Source organism: Orcinus orca, chromosome 8, assembly GCF_937001465.1.
Source record: "Orcinus orca chromosome 8, mOrcOrc1.1, whole genome shotgun sequence".
Lineage (NCBI taxonomy): Eukaryota > Metazoa > Chordata > Mammalia > Artiodactyla > Delphinidae > Orcinus > Orcinus orca.
The window spans coordinates 93688433-93712321 of NC_064566.1; the positions used below are offsets into that span (position 1 = coordinate 93688433).

At 41.0% G+C, this 23889-nt stretch overlaps 1 protein-coding gene across 6 annotated transcripts in view; it reads right to left on the reverse strand.

Annotated features, from left to right (window-relative positions):
* SIK3 (SIK family kinase 3) overlaps nucleotides 1-23889 on the reverse strand; it is a 247015-nt gene that overhangs the window by 37103 nt on the left and 186023 nt on the right. For all 6 annotated transcript variants that reach the window (XR_007479035.1, XR_007479036.1, XM_033434545.2 and 3 more), the window contains exons 5-6: nucleotides 14440-14564; nucleotides 13780-13903 (exon numbers count right to left, since the gene is read on the reverse strand). Coding sequence is in view for 4 of the 6 variants with exons in the window: in XM_033434545.2 (XP_033290436.1) it covers nucleotides 13780-13903; nucleotides 14440-14564 (249 nt within the window). In the remaining 2 variants the exon portion in view is untranslated. The remainder of the gene's footprint in view (nucleotides 1-13779; nucleotides 13904-14439; nucleotides 14565-23889) is intronic.

Here is a 23889-nt window from a genome sequence, read left to right on the forward strand (position 1 = left end):
TATTAGGTGTGAAGAAGACTTGGGATCCTTGAACGTCTCAGTGAACTCTGTGTCCCCAGGGCCCGCATAGCACACGGTATGTAACAGGTTCTCAGTAATGCCAGTTGAAAGAAACACGGGACTAGGTGACTGCTACAATTCCTTCTAACAACTTTAATAATCTGATTCCAAGAGCCCACAATAGAATAGGCATTCTCCATGCTTCAAGCTAAAGAAAGCAGCCAACTATCACCTTACAGAAGATTAAGATGTGGCACTGTTTGGGGGCAAAAGCCTGGGTCAGATGATTTCCAAGGCCCCCCCTTGCAGCTTTAGAGTTCTTTGTCTCATTCACACAGAGGGTACTTACTCACTGATCTTTTCTGAGGCTGCACAGAATAATGTGTAAATCAGATTACCACGTGAGGAGACGTCTGCATGTGGCCTAGCCATAGCGTCTAGGTTATGGTACAACAAACCAAAACAGCTCCTGGCAGATAAATCTTCTCCATAAACCCTGTGGATGTGTCTGAAAGTATTAATAATGTATCCTTAGCCTCTTAAGAGAGTGAGGGTGAGAGAAAGAAAAGCGTGGAAAACAACACACGGAAGGAGGGAATGAAAGATTAATAGAGCAATTCATTCAAAAATATTATTTAATAATAATTACTAACATTTACCAAGCACTGTATAAGAGCTAGGCAGAGTGCTAATTAAAATAAATTAACCCTTTAAGTTAATTTAAGCATTTAATTCACACACTAATGCTTATTAGTATTATAAATATTTCACAAGTAAGGAAATTAACAATCAAGTAAGTTAAGAAACCTGACCAGATAATAAGAGGCAAAACCAGGATACAAATTCTGGTCAGTGTTATGCCAAAGCCATATAATACCTAAATTAATTGTTGATGTATTAGGTAGTAGCTAGAGTATCTTTATGAAAACATATCAAATCAATTTCACTCCTCTTCCAACAGATCAAATGCCATGTAGTCACCACAGGTTCTATCACGATAGAGTCACCTATAAGCCAAGTTCATAGAAAGTGGGCTAGGTGATAACTTCATTGTCAGAAGGCTATGAACAGCTGGAAAACAGTGTTACGGGGAATGGCAAGTTGTATTAAGGTGAACTGAGAAGGCGGGGACATGATGGGGAGGCTGAAGTGCGCTACAGAAGAGTGAGCTTGGTTTATATACTCTGGCTGTTGCGTGATGACGGGGACTGGGATGGAAGGCTGGCAATGACAGGCTTCCCCAGTCAAGGGATCACAGGCAGAAGGCGCAGGCAAAAACTCAGGAACTGGCCCTCAGAGTCTGCAGGCTGATCCCATGATGGAGGAAATGCCAACTGTCCCTTAAGCCCTTTAAGTGTGGCCAAAGTACGGGACATGCAAAGCAACCATTTTCAGCTCTGTGGGCAGAGGAGTGGTCTGAAAGGAACTGAGTCACAGATTCTTTCTGACCACATAAAACTGCTTGGAGCTGGGGGAACAGAAGACATCTGTGTGCCAGGAGGCATGGGAAGAATGCGAGGAAGAAGCAGTCACCCAGGAAATTCATGCTTCTTACAGGTCCTTGGAAGAGGGTATGGTGTGGTGTGTGGTGTCTCACGTCCCCTTTCCAGTCAATACTAGGTGTGTTCAAAGGTAATGCCAAAACATGTAGCCCAAGAGCTCTTTATTTTCAATAACTTTAACAAACTTCTTAATAAGGTTTAATTCTCCTGAGCAATTCAAATTTCAAAGAGAGCACTATTTTTCTCAAATCTCAAAAATCCAAAAAAGAAACAAAAATAAATTGGCTAAAATTAAAATGTCTGTTTCCCTGAAAAATGAATTAACTTCATTTTTTTTTTTTTTTTTTTTTTTGCGGTACGTGGGCCTTTCACTGTTGTGGCCTCTCCCGTTGCGGAGCACAGGCTCCGGACGCGCAGGCTCAGCGGCCATGGCTCACGGGCCCAGCCGCTCCGCGGCACGTGGGATCTTCCCGGACCGGGGCACGAACCCGCGTCCCCTGCATTGGCAGGCGGACTCTCAACCACTGAGCCACCAGGGAAGCCCAACTTCATATTTTTTTTTAAAAAAGTTACATGGCACTAAAGTTTTAACACTTTTCAGAACAAGAATACAATGTGAAATACTGTCTGATTCTGCTCTCCACTTGGCCAGCTCAGGTACCAGTCTGGGGGAGAACTGACACTATTACAGCAGGCAAACAGAACAAGATTGATGACTGGTCTGCAATGACAATCTCTGGATGGAGCACCATGGCTTTGATAAGAATCTGTGTTCTGGACTTACAAATGTTTGTGACTCAGAGCTCCTCTTTAATGCTATCTGACTTTTCCAAAAGAAAAAAAGAAAAGAAAAAGTCTGTCATAATGTCCTGATCCTGTCATAATCATGGCTAAAAGAGTGTGCTATCTTGCAATGTCATGATCCCTACAGAAATAATTAAAAAGAAACTCAATAAGAAATCATAGGTGTTTTTGCCAACATAACTTCTTTTGGTATGAAGATGGCCGGAGCTAGGAATCCTCACTCTGCTTGTGGACTAAGTCCTAGAAATGATATTTTTTAACATGCCCAAGGAAACCCTGTCATTGTCAGCTGTCAGCTGACAAGGTCAAATCTATCTTACATAGCAACTATTTTAAAATCTAAACAAAGTAGACAAATGGTCTTAAAATAAGACATTTCTATGTATAAAGAACATACACTGAATGCACTGTCATATACCTGCATTGAGAGATCACATAAATGTTAAGTACAATCATACAAAATACAGGGTTTTTGTTGTTGTTACAATGAAGTTTTGTTATACTGGATATTGCTAGAACAATGGTGCTGTAGGTATTAGAAGATTTTTACTCTATAGAAATTAAATTTTGATACTTTACTGTTACAATAGAAATGCATAAACATTTCTAACTTGTATTTCTAACTTTAAAGTGATAGTCAATACCACAGTTTTACACAATGAAAGAAAATACACAATCTTGGAATTAACTCTAATAGAACTTAATCTGTAATAACGCTGGTTGTGGTAAGATTTGACTCATAATAAACAAGCACTGAGATCAGCTCCTCTAAAAGAAGTGACACTGAGGGAAAAAATGTCTTGTTTTGAAGCCATTTGCTTTTAGTTCTTTCGGGGAGAGAAAAATGGGAGTCCCAGTACCAAAGCACTCCATAAAATTCCTACAAGGATTGCCCAACAGCAAGAGATCAGACAAGGAAGTGGAGAGTGATTTAAATACAAATTCTACCACACTGGTTTCTGCAAATTATTATCAGAATGTTCTGGAATAGAAATAAAGTTCCTTATGACCAAATCCTGTGAGACACTTTCTATGGTTGAACAGAGGCCAAAGGGAGATGGCCTGGCACAATCTAGCAAATAATGATGGCGCAGATAAGAAAAGCTTCTATTAGGAATCCATAAAGTTAGGCTGAGAGGCTAAAACTTCCATTTTAACAGTTTATCAGCCTGAGATAGACTGAGGAGAAAACAACTGTTTGGCCCATAGGTATCCATTTATTAGAAAACTAACATCTATTTCTCGAACTTTGCTTATTTTCAAGGTGGCCGTGATCTTGCCAGAATTAGGATTTAGAAATTAGGAGCCGCTGGCTTGAAGGCTGGGGATGACCACATCTACCCCTGACATGCCACACTGTCATACTAGAGGCTGTCCAATTTGCAGTTCACATTTTTAAAATAAAAACTTGTCACTTACACTACCTTATTATTCAAATATATTTTAAGTCCTAATAGCAATCATTACGGTGGAAGAAAACTCTGGTTCAGCTTTACATCAGAGTCCAATACATAGTCCTTGATACTAACACTTTTTTCCAAAAATAATCCAGATGCAGATGGGCAAAGATATCCATTCCAGGACTCTCTGGATACTTGGAATAACCTGTGAGATATGTACTCACTGAGAATTAAAGTACAATCGAAGACAGTTAGGTGGCTTCTGAAGCCAGAGTGCACGGGCTCAAATCTCAGCTCCACCACTTCCCAGCTGTGTGATTCTGGGTGTGTTACTTATCCTTACCATGCCTCAACTGTCTTGTCTATCAAATGACAAGAGCAGCTTACCTCATAGCGTTGTGTTAAATATTCCATAAGTTAATGCAACGGTGTCTGGTACCAAGAAAGTGTTCAATGGATGTTAGCTATTATTCAAATCTCTGGAGTCCTTCCATCTAGAACTTCTTCCCTTACTCTGTTTTCCTCTCTAGGGTTGCTGAAGCTAGGAGACAGTGTGCTTGAAAAGGGTGGTACGAGATAGGGCAGTACCCGTATTTACCCCCTGGTTTTCTATCATATTAGGTAAAATCACGGCTCAGCTGCTCAGGGGAGGCTTGCTTAACTCTGAGGTAGCCCTAGCCTCGTTCCTGACATCGTGTGGATTTCTGCACTCACTAACATGAAAGCACTACACAGGTTGTCTCCCTAGAGGCTGAGTATACCTTAAAAAAGTACGAGAGAACTGTTTTGAGGACTCTGAGCTCCTTAGTATACGGAGACTGATGGGCGAGTTACTTTAATCTCCCGTCCCAATTCCGCATGCTGTGTGGTTCTTGACGAGTAAGCCAATCAGGGCAGAATTGTTTGCATCTAAGTAGAAGCTTTTTGGCAGTAGCTGCACGGTAGTCTCCATCAGAAGCATAATGTAAGCCTGGGTCTTGCGTTCCCAGGGATAAAATGCTTATGCAGTATTACAATTAATTAAGTCACAATGAAGTCTAATCAATAAAGACTCAAAAATATTGTCCACAAGAGATCTCTATATACTTGCCTCAATGCATTTTTTTCACTGGAAATTAATTCTCCTTCAGCTAAATATTGGGCTGGCCCAAAAGTTCGTTCGGGTTTTTCCATAAGATGTTACCAAAAAATCCAAACGAACTTTTTGGCCAACCCAATAAATGACTGATCTTACTATATCTGCTAGCAGGTGATATAAGTGGTGAATAAGACAAACTAGGCTTTAAGAAGTAGGCCTCTGATGGTTTTTAAAAATATACTGGTAGTGACTGAGCTTGGTGCTCAAAAAGTTTACATTGTTGGCTTCCGTCAGTGGGACCGGAACTCAGAGAAAGCAACTGCTAACATATGTGGCCAGGTCAGGTCTCACCTTCTGCAGAAACTCAAAAAAACAGCAAGGTTCAACTTTGAATCCTTTTATAATTTAGGCTCAGGGTTTTACCTAACTGCTCTCTGGGATGCTCTGAGAAGTTTAATCCAAAAACACTTGCCTAGACCAAATGTATTTTACTTGAGACATTGAAAGCCAACTCCATCGTAGATCAAACCCTTTTAAAAACTAGAAATCACTTGACCTGGTCATTTACATATTAATGTATATAACAAAAGTACGTAAAACCAATTAATAATTCAGATCATCAGTGAGTTACGTATCACTTTAATAATAAAATGCAAGAGTCTGATGGAAGAGTCTATAGGTAAGTGATGATTCAATTTTTCATTAAAAAAAATTTACTGAATATTTATGCCATACCAGATGCTCTTAAGGCTTATGGGAGGATGATGATGTGTGTGTGAAACACAGTTCTGATATACAGGAGCTTGCATTCTAGGGAAGAGGAGAGGAAGACACATACATAGCTATTGAACTAGGTAGTATAATATCGATCCCCCTTGAATAAATCCTCTTAAATTTATACCACTGTCATTGCAACTTGAAAGTATGTCTTTAGAATATCTCGGGATGTCCAGGAAGGGAAGGTTGTATCAAACAACCAAGCCTAGGCCTAGAGATATCCACTAATTGGGAGGACACTTCATTCCACACATTACTGACAATAAAGAGATGCTTAGAATTCTTAAACTAACCGTATCCATTTGTATAGCATGGCCTCCCACACAGCTGTAGATACTCTGGAATTCAACTTGGCTAGAAGAAGCTGGACCATGAGGCCTTCCCCACTCGGCCACCCAAATGCTCATTTGAAAACCGACACCAGCTCTGCTGGAGTTTCTAGATCCTTCTGGCAGAAAAATGGATAAACTCAGTTCAAGTCCATGACAACAGCCTGAGAAAAAAAGGATCTTGTTTTTTAGGACTTCCCTCAACTACATTATTATCTGTAGCACAGTAATGGCTGACCTGACAGGCTGGAAAGCGGCTGGCTCCAGCCTCCACATAAAGAATTAACTCTAGGTCTAACGAGGTGCAATTATGCCTAGAAGCTAGAGGTGTAACCAGCAAAAAGACTCAGGGACACTCTAGGTTTCCTTTACATGAACTCGAAACTTTTTGGTACTTGAAGGACGTCTAAGCTGAGAGAAGACTAAACCATCGTATGCCTTTATCCTTCAGACAGCAGTCTCGAAGGGCCTTGGGATTCAGGCCTACGCTGGTAGGCAAGGCCGAGCACATGTATGTCCCTGAGGGCAGAGAGATCACACTAGTAACACAGCAACCGTCTACTCATTTCCTAGATTGGGTTGTTTGTCACTTCCTGTACTTAATCTTACAAAAAATGTTATTCCTACTTAGGGAATTACTTGTCCAGGATTAAAAAGTGACCGCATTTAGGATAATTATGTTGGTGTTCTATGAGTCTTTAAACTTCCGTGTTAACGTATATCATGTTGTAAATATTAGCTCTTCCTAAGTAGTTAAAATGTTACATGGTTTATTTCTAAGCACTAAGAAACGATGTGGCTGACAGCAAGGCTAGCTATTTCACCAGCATCCACTATCGGAAGCCAGCTCTGTAAGGCTTGAGTAAAAATCTTTTGCCATGATGTGGAGGTGGAGGGGAGAACGGATCCAAGCTGCTCACAGGAAACACTGTGGACACTAGCAAAGCAGAGGAAGTGGTTTGTTTACACTGCCCTTTCTCTGCAGCGGTGTGGTGTAGTAGAACAGACACTGAATTTGAGTACTAACTTGGTCACTTATTACCTGTGTGGCTTTTGGCATGTCAACTAATTTCTTTAAACTTCAGATTCTTAAACTTCATTGGCAAAATGATAAATGCTAGTGTCAATACCAATTCCAGAGTACAATTACATAGCTCAAATTAGATCAAGTATAGGAAATACTTTGTAAACTTGAAAGCCCTAAAGAAACGTAAATTACCGTTATTGATATTATTATTTGAATTATTCGGTAGTGAGCACTGTAACAAATCTATACATGCATGCATGCATGCATTCATTCAGCAAATATTTCCTGAGTGCCCACCAGGACCCAGGCACTGTCCTAAGCCATGGGAACACGGCAGTGAACAAAAACAAAATCCTATTACAGTCAAGAGGCAGTGGGGATAAGGGGTGGGGACACAGTAAACAAATAAGGTCAGGTAGTGGTGAGTGCCATGAAAAACCGTGAAGCAGCGTTACGGAAAGAGAATGACGGGGTATCAGGAGAGGTCTCTCTGGGGGGACATTTAAGCAGAAACCTCAGGTTAGGTGAGGAAGCCATGTAAATATGTGAGGAAACAGGAATGCATGCACTTGGAAAGTCTGAGAAACAGCAAGGACGCCTCTGTAACTGGAGCTCGGGGCCTAAAGGGAAGAAAAGCAGGAAATGAGATTAAAGAGAGGGGCCAACCACAGTGTGCCTTGTAGGCCATAATAATAATGACTTTTGGAATTGTTTTCTAATAATAATGACTTTTGGAATTGTCTTCTAAGTGTAAATGAAAGTGACTGGAGGGTTTTAAGAAGGATCCTATTTACTATCTACATACTGTTTACTAAATCCTACCACATGCCAGATACTCTGCTAGGCTAGAGACAACTGTGAAAAAAAACCCACATTTTGTCTTTACTTTCTCTAAGCTCACAGTCTGCTATGGAAGATATATAATGAAAGAAACAATTACAATGAAATGTTTGGGAAGTCCCATGATAAAAGAAAGACTGGTAGAAATTATCTAGATTCTTATTTTTATCACATCTAATTTCTTGCTCTAGAATACAGGAGTGGGTGGCATGGGGTAGGGTAGGGGGAGGAAGAAGTACCCCAGGCAGAGGGAGTTGCTCCAGAGAGTATCACTTGTTCCGGGAACCAGAAGGAAATTAGGGCGACTAGATGTAGAATAGGATCTGGGGCTGCAGAGATAGGCACGAGCCAGGTCACAGAAGTATTACTATGTCATTGTTTTTCAAAAAGCAGTCATGAGATCAATTCAGTAAGTTATAATTAGCATTTTTAATGTAATAGAATAAAATGTATTAGAGTGCACTGCACCTAGTAAAGACAAGTTTTACTTTTTAAAAAAACTTTTGTTCAGCTGTATGTATATATGTATTTTCTAGGTCACTGTATGAAATGTATCTTTTACTACGGTCATGGTCAAAAATGAAGTCAGTGCTCTAGCCCCATTAAGGAGCGAACTGCAGCCTAGAGGCAATGGTAAACCATTGAAAAGTTTAAGCCGGAAAATGATATAACCAAATTTTGTGTGTGTGTGTGTGTGTGTGTGTGTGTGTGTGTGTGTGTGTGTGTGTGTGTGTGTGTGTGTGTTGTCATATATAGTTTAGAAACATTACTCATGCAGCCGTGTGGAGAACGCATTAGAGAGGGATAAGGCTGGAGCCAGGCGTCCATTTAATTGGCTATTATTTAATCCAGGCAAGAGCCACTACAGAAGTGTCTACAGGAATGGAGGGTTGAATCTACAGGATTTGGTAAGTGAGTGGCTGTGGTGATGGTAAGAGAGGAGGAATCAAGGCTAGCTTCTTGGTCAGACGGTGACACCATTCACTAAGATAGGGAACACAGAATGGAGCAATTCTAGGGAGGGATTAAATTCAGTTTTGAAAATGTTTCCACTGATGTGAATTCAAGACACACAAGTAAAGCTGACTGGTAGCAACTGGTTGGATATATAGCCTCTCATTCCAGAGGAGAGGTCTGGGCCAGAGAGTTACCCAAGTGTTAACTGGGGACTGAACATCACTGTACTCCCTGAAGCCACAGCAGTGAATAAGATGCTCAGAAAGATGGTGTAAAGAAGAAAAGATTTAAAGGATGAACAGAGAAAGAGAAATCTGGCAAACAAGGTGTACTCAGAGAGACAGGAGGAAAACTGCAGAACGTGGCATCTGAGAAGCAATGGGAAAAAAAGCGTTTTAAAAAGTAAGGAGTGACTCAACAATAAGAAAACAAACAACCAAATTTAAAAATGGGCAAGGGACTTCCCCGGTGATCCAGTGGCTAAGACTCCACACTCCCGATGCAGGAGGGGCCTGGGTTCGATCCCCTAGCTGGGGAACTAGATCCCACATGCCGCAACTAAGAGTTCCCGTGCTGCAACTAAGACCCGGCACAGCCAAATAAATAAATAAATAAATAATTTTTTTAAATGGGCAAAACATTTAGACATGTCACCAAAGAAGATATACAGATGGTAAACATGCATATGAAATGTTAACCATCATACATCATCAGGGATTACAAATTAAAATAACAAGCTACTACTTCACATCTACTAGAAAGGCAAAAATCCAAAGCACTGACAATACCAAATGCTGGTGGAGATGCAAAATGGCACAACCGCTTTGAAAGACACTTTGGTGGTTTCTTACAAAACTAAACATACTCTTATGGTATAATCCAGCAATCACACTCCCTGGTATTTAGTCAGATGAGTTAAAAACTTACATCCACACAAAAACCTGCACACGGATATTTATTACAGCTTTGTTCATTATTCCCAAAACCTGGAAGCAACCAAGAGGTCCATCTGCAGGTGAATGGATAAGTAAACTGTGGTACATCCAGACAATGGAGTACTATTGAGCATTAAAAAGAAGTGAGCTATTAATCCACGAAAAGACACAGAGGAAACTTATATGCATATTACTAAGTGAAAGAAGCCAATCTGAAAAGGCTACATAATGTATGTTTCCAACTATATGACATTCTGGAAAAGGCAAAACTGTGGAGACAGTAAAATGATCATTGACTGCCAGAGGTTAAGGGAGTGGGAGGGATGAATAGGCACAGAGGATTCTTAGGGCAGTGAAACTGCTCTGAATGATACTATAATGGTAGATACATGTCATTATGTATTTGTCCAAACCCACGGAACGTACAACACCAAGACTGAGCCCTAGTAAACGATGGACTTTAGATGGTAATCCAATGTAGTGTCGCAGCAGGTTGATGGACCGTAACAAATGTTCTACTGTGGTGCCAGATACTGATGGCGGGGGAAGCTATGGCTGTAAGGGGACAGGACGTATATGGGAGCTCTCCGTACTTTCTGCTTAATTTTGCTATGAACCCAAAACTGCTCTAAAAAATAAAGTTTATATTTAACAAAAGAAAGAAAGGAGTGAACTTTTAGCATTTAGCACTAAATACTGCTGGGCAGTCATTAAGATAAAGACCAAGGATATCCAATAGATTATGACAAGATCACTGGTGACTCCGGCCAGAACAATCCACTCCACCCCTTCTCTGCCTCCTTCCAGAGCAGAACTGCGAAGAGCTGTGTCTGTTTCCCTTCTCCGCTTCCCGTCCACCCCTTTCCGGCCGCATCTACATGGGTCAGGGTTTTACTCCTGTTCCTCCACCAAGGCGGTACTTCAGGGTCATCAGTGATCTCTTTAAATCCGGTATCCAGTTCTGTATGGCTATTAGCATAACTGATGACATTCTGGGCTCCTACCATGCCTCCCGTCCTTCCACTGACCCTACCTAGGACTGTGCTAAGTCACTTCTCTGTCATCAAGGACTCTGTAGTTAATAGCCATTGTTTCATGATCATTAGGTCCAGGTGGCCTCTGTGCTCTGGTGGTCTCCAAACAATGATGAAGACCTTTGCTGACATATTCCTGGTGCCCATTAATAGCCTAGCTACCCATTAATAAATATTGACTTAGGAATGCACTTACTGTTTCCAAGCACATACCCACGCCCCTTAGGTTAACGATAAAATTGTCCCCTTGGCAGTGCACGGTACCATTGTGAGTGTTCCTGGATGGTTGTCCGCCTGATCCTACTTATTCTGTGAGTAAGTTACCCTATAATAAACTGACCCATTGATCACCTGGAGCTGCCTACCTTGTTTTTTGGTCTCAAGATGCCTTCTCAGTTCAATGGGTGCTTTCTGTTCCCTCCGTCCTCCAACAAGTTCTCAGTCATCTGACGTATCAGCAGCACCCCCCACAGTTCCTCATTCCCTCCTCCTTGAAACATTCTCTTCACTTGTTTTCTAGAACAGAGGACTCTCTGGCTTACCTTACTAGCAATTCCTATGTGGATCCCTCTTCACGTTCCTGATCTCTGAATATTAGTGTGTCCCAGAGATTAATCCTTAGACCTCTTCTCTTCTCTGCAATCATGGCCTAAAAAGTGACCTTACCTCAGAGCTTAAAATACTGTATTACCTACATACTGATCATTCCCAAATGTGTATCACTAGCCCACCACTCCCAACTAAGGTACAGTCCTATATTCAACTGCCTATACAATATCTCAACTTAGATGTCTAATGGGCATCTCAAACTAACACATATAAAATATCTCTCCATTCCCATCTCTGTTAGCAATAAATCCATCCTTCCAGTTGCTCAAGCCAAAACCCCTGGATTATTAATAATTACTTTTTCTCTCACATCAAATCCCACATATATGTTGTTGGAGCCAGACTGCCTAGGCTCAAATTCTAGTTTAGTCACTTAGTAGCTGTGTTATCTTGGGAAAATTGCTAAACATCTCCTGGCTTCAGTTTTATCACCTATAAAATGGGGGTAATACTCCCATGTATCTTACAGGGTTGTTAAAGTAATTAAATGAGTTAATGTTTGCAAAATGCTTGAAACAGAGCCTGCCACACAGTACATACTATCTCTCTCTTTTTTTTTTTTTTTTTTTTGCATTACGCGGGCCTCTCACTGTTGTGGCCTCTCCTGTTGCAGAGCACAGGCTCCAGACGCGCAGGCTCAGCGGCCATGGCTCACGGGCCCAGCCGCTCCGCGGCATGTGGGATCTTCCCGGACCGGGGCACGAACCCGTGTCCCCTGCATCGGCAGGCGGACTCTCAACCACTGCGCCACCAGGGAAGCCCTATCTCTCTCTTTTTTAAAAAATATTTATGTATTCATTTATTTGTTTAGGCTGCACCAGGTCTCAATTGTGGCATGATGGATCTTCACTGCAGCATGCGAACTCTTAGTTGCGGCATGCGGGATCTAGTTCCCCGACCAGGGATCGAACCTGGGTCCCCTGCATTGGGAGCGTGGAGTCTTACTCACTGGACCGCCAGGGAAGCCCCTGTATTATCTCTTGAATCTGACGACTTCTTACCATCCCCACCTCTACACCCCAGTCTGGGAACTAGCCACCAATATCTCTCACGTGGATAAAAGTCTCCTACTAACTGGTCTCCCTCCTTCAGCCCTTGAACCTTTCAACCAACAGAGCTGCCAAAGTGATTTTTTTAAAACACAAAAGTCACCGTAAAGTTCTTTAGATATTTTTGCATGTTTGAAAATATTCATAATAAAAGTTAGAAGAAACCGAAAAGTCAGATAATATCATTCCTCCGTTAAAATCCTCTGATCCTTTGCATTTCACTCAGAGTGAAAGAGGCTTTAACGCTGACTAAGCCCTCAAAGTGAGCTCTCTGTTGCCTCTCTGATGGCATCTCTCCTGTCCCCTCACTCATTCCTTTCCAGCACAGAGGCGTCCATCCTGTTCCTTAGACACCCAGTCATGCTCCCTCACTGGGGCCTTTCTACCTGCCGTCCCCTCAGCCTGGAAAGCTCTTCCTCAGACTGCACGGCTCACGCCCTCGCCTTCTTCAAGCCTTCATTGAAATGTTGACTTCTCAGTGAAGGGGTTCCCTGACATACCTTTCCAAATAACCACCCACCCACCATCCCTAACACCCCTTCTCTATTTTATTTTTCTCACAGCTTTTTTCTAAAATGCATTTTAGAAATAAAATTTCTGAAATTTATTCTAGATGCAATTCTCATTTATTCTAAAACGTCATTCCCACGTGCTTATAGTGTGTTGCCAACCCAGCGGACATACACTCTGTATGTTGTTCCTTAAAGTGAAATCATGATTAAGCAAAACTAAATAGATTGCTTACAGCATTGTCTCCAGAATGTTCTTAAGTGCACATAGATGGTGATGAAACACTGTAGATTCTGGGTGTCTGGTGTCTGTCTTCAGTGTTAAATTCTTCTAAGAGCTACTTACCCTATTGCCCACTCATTTAAAAAGTACTTTTTGAGTCTGGGGGATAAATGTCATAGAGGCAGGAAATGTAGTAGCAGCAAGATTAAGATGCAAAGCCTGCTTTATCCTTGGCATTTATTACCACATCTCAATGGGGCCCCAGTAAATAGAAATATCATCCTGAAAAAGGGTGAGAGATGAGGTGAAGACAGGGGTGAAACTACTACGACTACTGCTACTATGCAATGTACCTATTAACTTTACACACATTATTTAATTTAGTTCTCATAGTTGTAGCCCTCACAAAACTGTCAGCCATTTATTGATGAGGAAACTGAAGCTCAGAAAGACGCAGTGGTCTGCCACACCACACTGGTAGTCCAATGTAGAGCCCAGAGCCAAACTCAGGAGGGTTATCTGATGCCAAAGCCTAGATGCTCTGTTCCTATAGAACCTTGCCTCTGGAGGTGTCAATTCAGCAAACTGGAGCCAAAAAAGGCGGTTAAATGGGTAATTTATACTCTGTCACTCAATTCCTGGGATAACTTAGCATGTCTAATGTTCCATGAACCCAGTCATAGCTGTGTGATGGCAACTCCCTTACCTGTGGACATAAAAAATGGGATGCGGAACTTTCCACTCAACACCCGGGCCCGCAGATTCTGCAGTGTGCTCCCATCAAATGGCAGGGCACCACACACAAGCACATAGAGGACGACTCCGAGGCTCTGCATCCCAAACAGAGAGTACATACAATTAATCACATCAGAGGAAACAAAAAAGGCCATTATAGTATCTGTATGAAGATAATGGTGAGTCATGCACGAGATAATGGAACAAACTTTTTCTTCTTTTTTTATGAGAAATAATATGGGGCATTGTCAAGGCCAATCATCTTTAGAATAGTCAGCATTCTTCTTTGCTTCCAGACATTACTTTTTGGGAACATAACTAGAATTTCTCTCATTACTCATCCTAGGGAGAACGCAAGTGGCAACAACAGAAAGAATTTCTGTTCTTGGCAAGGGTACCCATCCAAGCTTGCCCTAGGGTTTTTTTTTTTTTGCAGATGCAAAGGGGGAGGTTGAACTCCGTGGCTCAGTCCATAAGACAAAGGTTGAAGAACAGACTGCACCAAGAATTGGGAATTCGAAGAACAGGTGATCAGTTCTAGTGCAGTACTACGTGTTGTCCAGGATGAGGACAGCTGTCATCAGTCAAGGGTAACTAATGCTATGGGGTATAAGGGAAGGCAGTCACATACCCAGATGTCCACTTTGGGCCCATCATATTCCTTTCCTTCAAAGAGTTCAGGTGCAGCATAGGGAGGGCTGCCACACCAGGTCTTTAGCAGCTGCCCAGGAGTGAAGAGGTTACTGAAGCCAAAATCTAGAAAGACAAATGGATATAACTCATGTTACCTTTACCCAGTGAATACTAGTTTCTAGTCAATAGAATAAAGGTTCTGGATCCTGAAGTCTGAATATCAAACACAAAAAGAGAACCTTTAGAAATTATATAACCAGCTGTTTAAATTTAAAGTAATAGTGAAATAGAAATACAGATGGGCTGGAATGCAAAAGACACATGGTTAACTAAAAGTAAATATGATTGGTTTATGTCAGCAAAACCAGCACCGTTTCCTTCATAAATCTGGACTGAGTGAGGTGAGTGGTATTTATTTACGAACAAAAATAAAATTGGATAATGACTGATATTAAGACCACGTCAGAATCAGTAAGTACATGTTAAGTCTACTCACCTGGACCCAGGATTTTCAGATTACTTTTACTTCTTATGACAAACACATTTATGACCACTAGAGATATAGTGAACTTAAAAATTAGACAAAGTGACTTTATTATCATTAAGGTGGCTTATTCAAAATAAAGAATATGCAACTTATTTACAAACAAACCACAAACACTTAATATTTTAACTTCAACTCCTTTTGTGCTTCAACTTCCCCCCTTCATTTCTCCCCCTCCCACTGTCTGAAGAAAGAGTTGACGGGAGATACGAGGGGTGTGGTTTGGGGAGGAATACCAACAGAAAATGAACAAGGATGGCAGGCTAAGGATAGAGTCTCGCTGACTTATAAATACTTTTATGCACATAGATATTTAGATGAACAACGTGCAGGTATGACAGGCTAGAGCTCCCTCCTGCCCCCAGGCCTACCACATTCCCATAGTCCCAGCAGCTGAAGACTCTGGGCACCTCCCTACTCTCGGAAACACTCCTCCCTTTCCTAGTTTTACTCTCGTTGACAACTCTGCCTCCTTTTGCTATTTGCTTTTCTTCTTCCTACCTTCTCCACAAGGTGTTTTCTAGTAAAGCATGTGCTGATTTTGACTATCGCTCCTTGCCCTGTATTTTCTCAGGGCCAGCTCTTCTGGTCCCACAGCTTCCACTCTCATTTGTTTGGTAATGATTCTCCAAATTTATATCTTTGGCCCTGGTACAATGCTTAAGCTCCTGACGAGAACTTCCAGTACTTGCCTGGGAAGAAACATCTCAAACTCCCCATTTTCCAAAATCAAACCTGCTCTTCCAAGCAATGTTCCCACGTTCATTCATGGCACTACCTCTGCGTCACCAGGAGCACTGGTGTCTTCGCTCCTTGCTCCTTCTCATCTCCATTTCAAACCGGAGGTACAGCTTTTACTGCTTCTACCCTGTAAGTGTGTCTTGAACCTATCTCCTTCTTTCCATTTCCATTCCTCCCACCTCAGTTCACACTCTTATCATCTCTGACCTCGACTGATGCTCTTGCTTACTACCCTCTATTTCATTTCCCTCTAAGCCACCCATTCATAGCACAGTGAACGTGACACAAATCACATCGTGCTGCCTGCTTGCTCAAAAACATTCGGTGGCTCCCTTCTGCTTACAGAACAGTCTAGCTCTCTTAGCATTGTCACTTAAAGGTCCTCAGGACTCAGCTCCACCCAACCTTTCCAACTCACTCCTAGCCATTCTAGCATCACTAGACTATGCACAGCTTATGTGCCTCTCTTATGCTACTTACTCTCCGTGCCATGCTTTTTCCCTTCCTTGCCACATTTGAAAGCGCACTCATTTTCAAGGCCCAGTCAAATATTACTTCCTGTTTGAAGCCTTAACTGACTCCCACCACAAAATACCATGCCAGTGGCTTCCTCCTCTCTTGCTTCCATGGCCCTTTGCTTATACCTCTACAGCCCAATTACAACTCTGCCTCATGCTATACTTAGTTGTATTATGTGTTTATACCCTCCACTAGTTAGTACATGGGAGGGATATCGTTTTATTTATCTTAGTCTCCACACAGTGTTTTCATACATAGCAGGGGCTCAAGAAAGGGTCACTAAATTAAACTGCAATAAAACTGCAATAAAATCCCTGGGCCAATCCTCTTGTCACCTCCTGGCTACTGGAGCCTTTTCATACTGACTGGCAGCTGGCCAGCTACTAGAGCCTCTACCTCCCAGCCAGCCCTCCTAAGGTTGTAAAAAACTTAATGATCACAAGGGGCTTAGAGGTCAGAGCCATCATCAGAATCACTATAGCTACTTCAAGGAGAGAAATCCAATACTCTCATTCATCAATGCAAAATAAATGCCTCTTCTGCCAAGTCTTCCTGAATCTCCTGTAAGAAATGTCCTCCACCTACTATCTCTGCACTCCCTTATTACTTTGTATTCCTCCTTTATTTTGGGTATTTACATATATAAATACCCTATTCTTCTAGCTCCTTAAAAATATCCTCTCTCTCTAGTAGAGGTCTACCCCCTCTCTCCCTAGTTCCTTAAAAATACCTGTTTCATCTCTGACTCTCTCACATTACCTAGCATACTGTTTAATTTAAACACAGTAGGTACTTAACAAATGTTAACTATGAATGCAACTGCAATTAAAGCCCTACCAACTAACCTACAACTTTTGAAACCCAGTACTTTTAATTTATAAGTTAAAGTCTGCATGCACTGAAACCTGTTTTTCTTAAGAGACTGGCGATAGGTTGCTAAAAATCCCAACAAATGAGATTCAGCAGAGCAGGTATCTTTGGGAATTATCCAGAAAGAGGGCTCTTGATATATCTTTTAATTGGTTGGCAAAGACCTTCACCAGGTCCTTTCCCACGACTAGCCTTCTCTGCACAGCGAGGAAGACGTGCTGATGGAGTCTGTAATAACTAATGGACTCTGACACTGGTGTGATTGGATAGCAAAGTCCAGAAGAGCCATGGAGTATTCTGCTTGTGTTTTGAATGGAGAATGCAACAGGGCAGGCAATGAATTAAAACCACTTGATTTTAAAACTTCCTAATAAGCATCTTAAAGTACATAGGAAATCTGTCATTTTGAACAATGAATGCTCTATCTACAATTAGTAACCTTTCTATGATTTTACTCTGTCGGGCAGAAGAAGGCACAGACTTAATGGCACGAGCTTGTTTTTTAGTCTACCAAACAGGAAATCTTTACAAAGGAAACAATATTAAAGGAAACCATCTTCAGCGATGGTTATAGGCTTAGATTGCTATTAGGTGTTTATATGAGAAATGAGTGTGCAGGAATGAATGACATGATCAGGGCCTGACATCTGGAGATGCCACATCGGGGGAAACACCTGCTTCCAGAGCATGTTACAGCCACACAGCTGCCCTCAACAGCTAGACCCAATGACCGACAGCAAGATTTCAGTAAGATTCAACAAGAAACCCCCCACCAGCAGCTCGCTCCTATTTCCTATTACAGAAAGCAAAAACCCTTTAGTCTTGTAAACCTGTCATGGGGTCTCCTCTAATCATTCCAAGTATTGTTTCTTACTCCTAACCCTAAAGCGTTGCACATTTAAGCAAAGTTTATTTTGCCATGCTTGCTATGACACTTGTTGGAATGGACTTGTTCATCTTATTTGGGCTCAGTAGCTTAGCCAAATGTCTTTCAGTCTTTACTAAAGCTTCTTATTCCTAATGTCTCTTTCATGGTCTCCAAGTTCCTCCATTATCTTCACTCATGTATTTAACATGTATTTCTGGAACCCTTCCAATCAGTAGAGCAATGTGTTGGTTCCTATGAAAGAACCAAAGGCAGAAAAGATGTTCCTATGGAAGGACTCAAAAAGAAAGCACAACTTAAATTGAGTGGATTGGAGCTAGAGAAGCAGAGGGGGATACGGAAAGGGTTTTCTAAGTGGTGGCTGGGCAAAAGCAGAGTAAAGGCAGATCACTTGGAACTAGTGTGCTAAGTTGAAGCAACAATAAAGAAACTGCCCTGGGTATGATGTAGGGTTCACCAGAGGTATATGGCAAAAAAAACATTACACAGTAGCAACAGGCCAGACAAAATATAGCTTTAAGTGATAGAACAAGGACCCTAGATTTCACCATGTGGACTTTTCTTTCTTTCCTTTTCTTCTATTTTCCCCAAATTTACAAATTGTATTAGATTTCAGATACAAAGAATTTGATTATGAATTAATTATAATCTTTGGTTCCTGGCACACTCTCACCATTGCTCCACATGTGGCCTGCTTTTATTTAGACTTTTTTTCTATAGCCTTATTATTATATAAAATTCACCCATTTAAAGTGTACTTGCAGTGGTTTTTAGTGTATTCATAGAGTTGTACACCATTACCTCAATCAATTTTAGAACATTTTCATCAACCTAAAAAGAAACCCTGTACCAATGAGCAGTCACTCTCCATTTCTCCCCCCTCAACTCTCCCACCAATGCCTCCACCCTAGACAATCACTAATCAACTTTCTGTCTCTATGGATTTGACTATTCTGGACATTTCATATAAAAGGAATCATACAATATGTGATCTTTTGTGACTGGCTTCTTTCAATTAGCATAGTGTTTTCAAGGTTCATACACATTGTAGCATCTATCACTAGTTCATTCTTTTTTAATTGCTGAATAATATTCCATGGTAAGGACACACCACATTTTATGTATCCATTCATCAGCTGATGGATATTTAGGTTTTTTTTTTTGGTACTATGAATAATGTTGCTATGAACATTCACATAAGTTTTTTTGTGGATGTATGTTTTCATTTCTCTTGGGTATATACCTAGTAGTGGAACTGCTGAGTCATATGGTAACTCCATGTTTGGTCTTCTCAGGAACTGCACAAACCGTTATCTGAAGTGGCTGCAACACTTTACATTCCCATCAACAATGTACAAGAGTTCCAATTTATCCACATCTTTCCCAACACTTTTTTTTTTTTTTTAATTTTTGGCTGCATTGGGTCTTTGTTGCTGCACGCGAACTTTCTTTAGTTGTGGTAAGCGAGGGTTACTCTTCGTTGAGGTGTGCGGGCTTCTCATTGTGGTGGCTTCTCTTGTTGCGGAGCACAGGCTCTAGGCCTGCGGGCTTCAGTAGTTGTGGTGCACGTACTCTAGAGCACAGGCTCAGTAGCTGTGGCGCATGGGCTTAGTTGCTCGGAGGCATGTGGGATCTTCCTGGACCAGGGCTCAAATCTGTGTCCCCTGTGTTGGCAGGCAGATTCTTAACCACTGTGCCACCAGGGAAGCCCCTTCCCAACACTTATTACTATCTTTTTATATTTTTTAAATTACAGCTATCCTGGGTGGGGGATTGGTTTTAATTTGCATTTCCCTGATGGCTAATGATGTCGAGCATCTTTTTTCATGTGCTAATTGGCCATTTGTATATCTTCTTTGGACAAATGTCTATTCAAATCTTTTGCCCATTTTTAAATTGGGTTAACTTTTTATTATTGAGTTGTAAGAGTTATTTATATTCCCTGGATACAAGTCCGTTGATATGATTTGCAAATATTTTCTCCCATTCCGTGGATTATCTGTTCACTTTCTTTTTTTTTTAAGAAGATGTTGGGGGTAGGAGTTTATTAATTTATTAATTTATTTTTGCTGTGTTGGGTCTTCATTTCTGTGCGAGGGCTTTCTCTAGTTGTGGCAAGCGGGGGCCACTCTTCATCGCGGTGCGCGGGCCTCTCACTATCGCGGCCTCTCTTGTTGCGGAGCACAGGCTCCAGACGCGCAGGCTCAGTAGTTGTGGCTCACGGGCCTAGTTGCTCCACGGCATGTGGGATCCTCCTGGACCAGGGCTCGAACCCGTGTCCCCTGCATTAGCAGGCAGATTCTCAACCACTGTGCCACCAGGGAAGCCCTGTTCACTTTCTTGATAGTGTGCTTTGATGCACAAAAGTTTTCAATTTTGATGAAGTCCAACTTATCTAGATTTTCTTTTGTAACTTATGCTCTCGGTGTCATACATGAGAAATCATTGCCTAACACAAAGTCACAAAGATTTACCCCTATGCTTTCTTTTAGAAGTAGTTACTTATTCTTCGTTATGCAGTGAGCACCCCTGAACCCACCACCCAAATAGAAAACTGCTATCTTAATAATTACATCTAATCATAAGCACTACCCATCCCATCCCCTGTCCTCTTCCAACCATTGATTTTCAACCCTGTGTATACATCAGAATCACCAATGTATTTAGAGTGATCCACAAACCTTACTTCAGACCTACTGGATCTCCTGGAAATAATTTAGACATCTGAATGTAAACAGATAAAACAACTCTTTCCTAAGAGGTTTGAGAACCACTCTTACAGTGATGAGTCGTTAGAACTTCTGGTACGGGCAGATGCAGTAAAATTAACCTGAAAGCAAGACTAGGTTAAGTGTGACGTGAAGTGGAAGGCCCGTGAGAAAGTAGAAACAGTGAAAATGAGAAAGACAACTCAAAAATTATTTTGAAAAAAAGACTGGACAGTACTTGAGGACAGATAATAATACATGGGATGAAAAGGAGTGAAAAGTAGAGAGTAGTTGATTTGGGGAAAAAAAAATTTTTTTTTGGTCATGGGTTGAGTTTAAGAAGGTGAGAAGAAATTCAAGTGAAGATGTTCTGATGAAATGAATTGTAGTAATGAACGGATAAAAGTTTTTTGAAAGAATAAGTGGAGAAAGAAGGATGGCTGGGAATCAAGGCTTAGGAAACACCCATAGGTACTTCCTATGCTATAGGTGCAGGAATAGAAAGAAAAAGGAGCAAAAGGGAGAGAGAAATATATCATTATAATAAGAAAGCTGAGAGAGGAGAAAAACATTTCAAAGAAGGAAAAGGTGGTCTGCAGCAACCATATAATGTCATCCAAGTACTGTGCAACTTTTATCTGAGGGAAAACTGTATCACATGTAATGACTCGAGACTAGAAGTGGTATAATTTCCCCTGAGAATTTTTGTTAGTTAATCTGTCTTAATGCTAAGTCATAGGAATGAACTAAGAACATAACCTAGATTCATTATGAATCATCCAGAATGTCACACTACGAATAAAATAAGGCCTTTCTTACTAAGTTGGATGACAACCAATAAATAATAATTCTGAACTATGAGTAAATTTGTTCAGGGTACTTAGAAACGAGCAATGTGGCCACGCAGCTGAGTGGCACAGACCCTGGAGAGCCAAGTATACTGGGCTGCCCTGCTTCGTCTCAGTGCCACAGTTTTCCCATTTGTGCAGCACTTTGAATTCTGTGGAATAAAAAGCCATTTTTCAAGGGACACTCTGTCAAGTGCTGTGTTTTGGTACCATGTATTTATTATCTCATTGAGATGAGCGTTATTTTTGTTTTACGTCTGGGCAAGTGAGGGTCATTAAGTAACATGTTCAAATTTAAAGTTTAAACAAACCCCAAAACTTACTAAGAACAAGGCCCAGCCTATAATTCCAGCCTGGATGCCCTCAAAGCCCACATCCACACTGTGCTTTCAGCATCAGGTATATGTTTATATTTAGGTAAATGTACATCCCATAACTATTTTTATACAACTTCCAAATTCCTTAGTTATTATATTCTACTGTTTTTCATCTTCTTCTTGACTGCCAACCCTTTGTTCTGCTTATGTAATTCCCAAAGGCATACAGGGCTTGAGACATACTGCTTCTTTACAAGTTGCTTTAAAAACAGTGCACTGAAAAGAAGAGTAGGCACTGTATATCACTGAGGAAAGGATGAATTTCTCAGTAAATGGCATAGGTACATCTGATTTTCCATATGGGAAAAAATTATATAGGACACCTTCCTCACATCATATCATAAAATTAATTCCAGGTGGATCACAGACTTAATGTAAAAGGTAAAACTACAAAGTTTTTATAAAACAATAAAGGAGACTATGTTTATAGCCTCAGGGGATGGAAGAATTTCTTAAACAAGAAACAAAAGGCACAAATCATAAAGGAAAAGATGGTAAATTCGGTTACATTAAAATTATACTAAAATGTCTGGGCCAGGAAGCACATGAGAAGCTGCTCAACATCACTAATCATTAGAGAAATGCAAATCAAAACTACAATGAGGCATCACCTCACACCAGTTAGAATGGGCATCATCAGAAAATCTACAAACAACAAATGCTGGAGAGGGTGTGGAGAAAAGGGAACCCTCTTGCATTGTTGGTGGGAATGTAAATTGATACAGCCACTATGGAGAACAGTATGGAGGTTCCTTAAAAAACTAAAAACAGAATTACCATATGACCCAGCAATCCCACTACTGGGCATATACCCAGAGAAAACCATAATTCAAAAAGACACATGCACCCCGATGTTCATAGCAGCACTATTTACGACAGTCAGGTCATGGAAGCAACCTAAATGTCCATCGACAGACGAATGGATAAATAAGATGTGGCACATATATACAGTGGAATATTACTCAGCCATAAAAAGGAACGAAACTGGGTCATTTTTAGAGACGTGGATGGACCTAGAGACTGTCATACAGAGTGAAGTAAGTCAGAAAGAGAAAAACAAATATTGTATATTAACACATATATGTAGAATCTAGAAAAATGGTACAGATGAACCCATTTGCAAGGCAGAAATAGAGACACAGACATAGAGAACAAACGTACAGACACCAAGGGGGGGAAAGCAGGGCGGAGGGTGGGAAGAATTGGGATATTGGGATTGACATATATACACTAATATGTATAAAACAGATAACTAATAAGAACCTGCTGTATAAAAATAAATAAATAAAATTTAAAAAATAAAGTCTGTCTTGCTCATAACAAAATTATACTAAAATGTCTATTCATTGAAAGAGAGAGTGAAATGAGAAATCACGAAATGAGAGAAGTTATTTGTAACCCATAAAACAAAAGACTCGGGCTTCCCTGGTGGCACAGTGGTTGAGAGTCCGCCTGCCGATGCAGGGGACGCGGGTTCGTGCCCCGGTCCAGGAAGATCCCACATGCCGCGGAGCAGCTGGGCCCGTGAGCCATGGCCCCTGAGCCTGGGCGTCTGGAGCCTGTGCTCCACAACGGGAGAGGCCACAACAGTGAGAGGCCCATGTACCGCAAAAATAAATAAATAAATAAATAAGACAAAAGACTCATATCATTATTGAAACAAAAACTCCTATAAATCAGTAAGACAGACAACCCAGTAGAAAAATGGGCAAAAGACTTACTTAAGCAGACACTTCACAAAAAAGGCCAAAGACATGAAAAGGAGTTCAATCTCATTATTAAAGACAAAATAAAAAACTAAAACCACAATGAGATAACCATTACACACTCACCAAACTGACAAAAAGTATAATGTGTAATAATACCCAGCACTACACACTACTATACAGAAGTGGATAGCTAATAGGGACCTACTGTATAGCACAGGGAACTCTACTCAGTGCTCTGTAATGGCC